This window comes from Frankliniella occidentalis, unplaced genomic scaffold (genome assembly GCF_000697945.3).
Source record: "Frankliniella occidentalis isolate FOCC.00 unplaced genomic scaffold, Focc_3.1 Scaffold15, whole genome shotgun sequence".
NCBI lineage: Eukaryota > Metazoa > Arthropoda > Insecta > Thysanoptera > Thripidae > Frankliniella > Frankliniella occidentalis.
Window position 1 is genome coordinate 3,181,960 of NW_026267145.1, and position 7,421 is coordinate 3,189,380.

At 46.5% G+C, this 7,421-nt stretch overlaps 1 protein-coding gene across 1 annotated transcript; it reads right to left on the reverse strand.

The window, feature by feature from the left end:
- Positions 1-1,498: 1,498 nt before the first annotated feature.
- Positions 1,499-6,867, reverse strand: LOC113205085 (uncharacterized). Its single transcript, XM_026420556.2, has 3 exons — positions 6,468-6,867; positions 4,142-4,245; positions 1,499-3,508 (listed from the first exon to the last, which is right to left on the reverse strand). The coding sequence occupies exons 1-3, from the start codon at positions 6,521-6,523 to the stop codon at positions 3,357-3,359; spliced, it is 312 nt and encodes a 103-aa protein (XP_026276341.1). The 5' UTR covers positions 6,524-6,867; the 3' UTR covers positions 1,499-3,356.
- Positions 6,868-7,421: the final 554 nt, after the last annotated feature.

Consider the following 7,421-nt stretch of genomic DNA (forward strand, 5'->3'; position numbering starts at 1 on the left):
CAGCAGGCTGCCCCCTCCACATGGGAATGCCGTGCCCTCGCGCGGTCCGCAGCCGGTAACAGGGCATTGTTCATGCCGCAGGCAGTTCAAACAATTGAAAATACTTTGGATGGAAGAGAGGAAAAATGCATTGGTTCTAGGGGTGGACGGCAACGTACTAAAAAACGAAGCCCGGAAAGCACGGGAGGAAACGTCAACAGGGTTGCGATGAAATTTCGCAGACTTTATCAAAGCGAGCAAAGAGATCTCGCAAATCATTCTCCACTCCACTCGACGCTGGACGGGTCTCGATATTGCTGCTGCGCCACGACTCGTTGCGTGCCGGTAAGCTGTTTTAATGTCACACCTCGTCTTTGGGACCGGTTGCGGCGTCCCGAAGCCGGCACTATAGACAAAGAACGGAAAAATCCAGTGTTTTATGAGTCAGCTTTGCACATTCCAATCGATTTCAAAGCTTGAGAAGTGTCACACACACACACACACACACACACGCACACGCACGCGCGCGCGGGCGCAAACACACAGGAGAACGGGTGGCAGCGCACAGTCGCACCCACAAAATTTAGTGTTAAATGTTCATTTAAATAAATTGCAACTATAGCAATGCAATGTGCCTAATCACCACGGGGCGCCTTGTACGTGCGTGTAGGCAACCCGTCCGCACGCCTGCATCCGGTACAGTATAAGCATACATAAATGTAGTTTTATTTTTTCTAAATAAAGGTACGCAGTAATTAATCTGGAGTGAATACCGACGGTTGGCCGGTGTGCCTCTCCTGGCGCCCACGATGGCCGTCCGCCCTGATGGATCACGTTGGCTTCCTATCTCATTCAGTTTGATCGTAAACTGTATTTATGTCATCGAAGCAGCCAGAGAGAGTTTACTTTAAGCCCGATTCGTTCGGCGGCAGGCAGGCTGCTGCCTACGCGAGTCTGTCCGCACAGACCCACTGAGCTCGTATCGTAATAACGAGATGACCGTCTTCCGCCAAGGAAAATACTGCGGATGAGGAAAAGAGGAAAGGAGGAAAGAGGGACATCATTTTTGTGGACCAGAGAGTCTGCGCGCCCTGCTGTACGCTGGTAATCCTTGGAGTTCGCTCGTCCACGAGGGCAGGAGCCACTGAGGAAGATGCAGCAGCCGGAATGATAAACAGCCAGTCAGGGACCTGAAGCCGTTCCCGCTCGAACGTCATTTTTATGTCTTTGGCCAGATAAAGTTGTCGCCTTTTTATTAGATGTGCCTACTAGGCCTCTGAGATGCGTCCACTTCTAGTCATACTACCTGGTACCAACTCACTCCCCACCCCTCAAAAAATATATTTAAAAAATCGCACTCTCTATGTTAATATATTGTAAATGATTTCTGTGAACTTGATTTTTTGGCAATGAACTTGTTTCCAGGCAAATCATAATCCCTCTGTGGTTTCAGACAAGATTACTTCCGTCGTAAACGTGTAAATTTGATCTTAAAACGGTACTTAAACTAAAACACGGGTAAAACAGAAACACAACAGGGGTTTTTATTAAAGTAAAAAGCATACAACGCACCGCAGTTGGTTTCCGGTGAGTGTGCCATATGGCGTCGATATTGCTGCCGTTCTAAAGGAAGCAGATTACGACTCATGTCGTAGAGCTGGTCCAGTTTAAATATCGAGTTTCCGGACGCAGGACGGCAGGCAAAGCGAGCGGGGCGAGTCCCTCGCACAGCCGGAGGTGACAAAGTTGGTGTTAGGTTGCAGCTGTCGCGCCGACTTAAAGTTACTCGAGGCTCGAGAGGTGTTTTCGGCAGGACCGCGATGCGTGTGTAAGGTGGTGGCAGAGGGGTATCCGGCCAAGTGTGACGTGTGCATCTGTTCCGAGGGGAGAGATTTCGCACCCGAGCCTGCCGCCAGCAAGGCAGGCGACGGCCTGGCCCGGCAGTGTGAAGGTCATCGCCTTCCAGAAGCAACGCAAGCCTCGTCGGCTACCGCATCGCTGGCTGGACAACCAACGCCCCGACCCCGACGGTCAGTTAGTCTCCTGACCACGTGATGGCAGCACTAGCCAGCCCATTGCATGAGACAAGACTTACAAGAGTGTTAAGTGAAACGAATTTGTTGGCTGAGCTATGTCAAAAGTCCATTATTATTCCACATCACTGGAAACGCAAGAGTGTGAATGTCGCACACTTGCAGGTTTTTGAACATCTATTCGTACACTTATGGGGGTAAACGTGTGAATTTTTCCTAGAAAATTCACACGTCTAACCCCTAAGTGTACGAATAAATATTCACACACCTGCAAGTGTGCGACATTCACACACTTGCGTTTCCAGTGTAACCGACAAAAAATCGTTCTGCTTGTCTGTCTGTATGCACTGACCTTCCTTGCGTGGCGTATGCAAATCTAGTAGCTTTTGAGGAAAATATGATATTTAAGAAATTTTATTTCTAGCGCTTTCTCGCCTATTTTTAAACAGAGAGGTTGGACTTGGTACTGTCCAACCTTTCCTTTCAGGAACTCGTATCGGTTCAACAGTGTGCCTACTTGTGAGTCAGGGCGCACTGCGAGACCGGCCCAAGCGTGAGGGAAACGAAGAAAAAGGACAGGGTCACGTGAACGCGTCGTGTTATCTCATCGGCAGCTGCTTCACGGCATCAATCGGCTCCATTTCTATCCCGCAGCACTTCCTACCACCAATAGAGACAGCTGCCGCTTTACAAACCGCGAGATACGCCTAAAAACAGTAAAGGGAAACAGCTCGACTAACCGCGAAAAAAGGCTTCTGATAGCTCAGAGAAATTCGTCATCCAGCATTTTACGAGTTTGTGCCTGATTTCGCACAGAAGTGCGAGGGATTAACAACTTTGAATATTCAGTATACAAGCTTGCGGTAATTGGTTAGACATCATTCATATTCGCGCATATTCAACAATATTCGCCCATTCAAAAATATATCTTATATTCAACAATATTCAACCGTTTGCTAATACACATATTTCGCGAAACTTTAAAGCTGCGCCTCGAAAGCTGATCATACCTTTCCTCAAAATCTTTGGAGTACCTCAAAGTTTTCCGCCTTCTTCAAAATGTCAGGCATTATCTTTACCGTGCTACTGCTTCTAGCGGCGGAGAAAAAACTTATTTTTCGTGCCGAATAGCCTTTTAACAACTAGAGTACATTTTCCTATTGTTCATTGAATTATTAAAATCTTTTAATCTAAAGAGTACTGAGGTTGATATGATTCCTCAGAACTAAGCGAATGGTAACCGGATTTTTTTGTCCATACGGCGGTATAGTTCATGAGTTTGTCATTATTTGTTGTCTGTTCTCTTATGAAAAGGCGCAGAATAGTCATGGTCGTCTGTCTACTTTAATGTTGGTAGCGCCGGCGACGTTGGCGCCGCATCTTCGTGCGATGGTCATGGCGCTGATTGCGATCACTGAGCGATAATCGACGTAACGTGTTGTTTATCGATCTATCGATGCCGCGTAGAGTTTGCAGATGCAGCTCCGTGTCGCGCTCTACAGTTAAAACAAACGGGTGGTAAGTCACTACCAATTTTGAAAGCACAACTTTTATGAGTTCTATCATAGATCGGAAGATCAACCCCAATTATAAGAAAAGGGGAAATTATATTCTGCAATGATATTTCGGCAGAAAAAACAATAAACAAGGGTAGATTTCTACACTCGTGAGGTTTTACAACTTGACAACGATGCACCAAACATGAATATCATTTCCTGATATATCACTTACTGGCATAAATAACGAATGCCTATTTCCTTGTCTAACTGTGGCCTAAAGAGAATTTTCTAATGAGCTTCTCAGTGGTGGGAGCAGGCGCTGGACAGAACCCTGGCGGGGGGAGGGGGAGGGGGGACCTCGACATTTACTTTATTTTATTGCGACGTGGTTTCTTTTTTCCTGGTGCAATAATTATTCTAGAGAAATAATTAATTGATACTCGAGCTTATTGCTATGTGTGCGCGCGCTTCCAGGAACAGTTGCGCGTCGTGCGTGTAATCCCGAGTTCTACTTGAACTTTGTCTAGTGCTGTTAGACGCCGCCGTGCGCCACCAGCTACAAATGCTTTCTAAAGCCGCAATTTTTGACGAAACTTAACTAAATAAAATTAGACGTTTATCAAGACAAACCTGAGCTTATAAGAGCAGGCATATTGTGTGCATGGTCCAGTAAGTTTCCGTGATGTTCCCAGAGAGCCGAGAAAAAGTGGGTGCGATCTTGTATCCGGTTGTCACTGGAAAAAAAAGAGGCAAAATTAAGAGAAATCATGTAAGGGCGCATTACATTAGGCACTCGCGTTTACGCCGGTTGTCACAGACAACCTTTGAGAGCGACAAAGAGAGAAAATTGCGTGATTTATCAAGAGTGGTGTTCTCCTTAAACACAACATTTATCGAAGTTTGTCACTTCAGTCCAAACAAAACATTTTTGTGCCGACGATAGACGTCAGTGACAGATTTCATCTATGTGATTTTTACAATTGACACCCCCTTCTGCATGGATCAAATTACATGTGGTGTAAATTCCCCCTTCTTAACGTTATGCAATTTGCGAAGAAGGGCTAAAACAGCGCGACCACCAGAATGCCTCGGGTCACGCTCGCCGCCCGTCCTGACGCCACAGTCACCAGCCCGACAGTCTCCAGAGGCTTCGCAGAGGCGGCTGCCGTGTCAGTGCTGCACCATGCTGGTGCGGGGCGGCTGTCCGCTTGCAAATATATGTGTTGGCGAGAACAATGCAGCACCGCCGCCACCACCACTCACTACTCTTCTCACTCCCTCCTCTCTCCTTCTTACGCCCCCTTCTCTCTCCCTTTTTTCGTCTCTTTTTCCCTTTGCCTTCTTTGCTCCTTTTCTCCGCTGTCAATCAATACAAGATGGATGGTTGCAACTCGACGTGTCTCTGCAGCCACTCGCAAGTGACTGGGCTGGAAGCTGCCGCCGAGGCTGCGGCCGAGGCTGCCGCTCCGCCCTTCCGAGGATGGCCAGGAGGGACCGATCGACTCAGGCAAACAAAGTCAATGGCGTAACGCACTCGAGGTCGTAAAACATTATTTTATTCGCAGGATTTGATTTGACCTTCCCACAAGGTGCGACGTTTTTCTCGAAATTTCATGAATTTCAAGGAGTGTCGATCATCCAGAAAGTACACCCGTCAGTCTTCATTATGAACCTGTGAAGTAACATATCGATACCCGCTATGGAAAACCGCTCATCGCCTCGGCGGCTGCGGACAACCGCTGACCTGGCTTGGCGCAACGGATAACCGCTGAAGTCACTTTTTCACCGAAAACCTAATAGTGGTATCATTCGAAAGAGAATTTCCGCCTCTGTCGAATTATACCAATATTACGTTTTCGCTGAAAAAGCGTAAGCATTAGTTATTATGGGCTTAGATTGCAACGTCTTCACACCACGCCCCGTCACAATTTAACCCGTTTGGGAAAGCGAGCATCTTCCCATCTAATTTAAGCTGAATTTTGAAAAATCAGGCGAGGAACGCCTTAGGCCATAAACATGTTGCACAAGGTGTTTTAGCTGGCTTTACGGGCTAAACTCGCAGGCGCCGAGCTAGCTTAATTTGCCGAATAAAACGGTTGTTACATTCTAGACGATCCCTTTCTAACTCTACTCTGCAGACTACGTAACCTGCCCTACAGCAAGGTGAACAAAATCACAGTGTAACTGCAGTTCTACAGGGTAATGAAATATGTGATACTCCACACATGTGTACTGCAGTTGTAAATGTAGGACACCATATGCCCGACAGTACAAAGTGTGGCATTTTGACCGGCTTCTTGTCGGATAGGGGTGTCCTACAGAAAGAACTGTAGCACTCGAACTGTCCTACACTAATAACAGTGGTAAATAATACATCAGTATCACAGATATAACTGCAGTACCATTGGTACTGCAGTAAAATCTGTCATGCTGTACGACACTTGAGTTTCCAGAGCAATAGCGAGCCTTCGCGCATTCCGAGCGAAGGTATGGCTACACCACTGTCATTCCAAGTGCGATTAATTTCATACAAATCGATGCAATAATGACCAAAGTACGATTCACACGTTTCATTGCACCTGGGCTAATAATGAAAAAATTACCGCGCTAGAAATGCGATAATTTTTACACACTTTGCTGCGATAATAAATTAAAAATAGATTAAAAGTTAATGCCTTTCATGCCATAAAAAATTATTGCACTAAATTGGTCGCATGTCTGGTGTGGTATCCAGGTAAATATATATATATACTTGGTTTCAAGTTCCAAGGAACAAATTTTGAGTACGGGTTCTTAACTGTATTCGACTTGTACTGAAATCAAGAGCACCGTTTTCTGGGTGGTGTTGGAATTCATAACGAAACGAAGCAGCTTTGGTAAGAGCATATTCGCAATTCGCATATTCGCGAGTTGTTTCTCGAGACACTTCAATGCTGCTCTGTTTGCCTCAATTTACCTGAACAGAAAGGTAAAGAAATCCATGCACAATGTGGTGACGCGTGCATTGCGCATAACTTAGTTGCCTCTTCTGACCGTACCACCCGGCCGCCGGCACACACATTCGTCAACGTGTCTGCTAAATTCTTCCTTTGCCTCCCGTTCGTTCGCTCAGCTTGAGTTACGACACACGAAGACACGTCGTCGCCACGCCGCTCCACACCACGCCTCTAGGGAGTGATGCAAATCCAGGAGGCAATGAGCGCACACGATCGGCGCTACTAACAGAGGAGAAAGAATTCTGCATTTTTCCTGAGGGAGCGCGCTCCTGCAGGAGTGGAGCCGTTGCGCGCGCACTCTCGATGGACGCAGCACGCTCTGCCTTCCCCGCCGCTGCCTTGACGTCCGGCCGCGCAGTCGCACCGCGCCGTGACAGTACAATGTTAGGGACATTCCCTTGCGCTTCACGCTTTGTGTCCATAATACGTTGTAATATTGTGGCTCCTATACGTTCAAGTTTTCAGAAAATCAGTGGGGACTACCCGAGAAATGGGTGGCTCCAGTTCGCTATGAACAAGCAATCATTAAAACCCTCGTTGAAGTTGAAGAAGTTTTTAGCAGATGATCAGACGGTTCGAAGCGTTAAAACATTTTAAATGTTGTACACTGAAAAATTGTTTCGTCGCAGCCATCAAAATTTTGACGCTACGATCAAATTTTGTTTGATCCGTCCGGTTTGGTCAAATCCATCAACATTTTATTTGCTGTGACAAAAATTTTTGTTGCTGGAACGTTAAGTTTAGTCCATGTGACTAAAAATTTGATGCCCATGACTAATCTGACTGATCGAACATGTTTTGATGGCTGAGTGCTAATAAGTACTTGCATCCTTAGACTGTGTGCGTAACTGACAAGTATTCGTCAGTGTCTGAAAGGGTGCGTGGTGGCCACTTTACATGCTGGCTGCAACCCA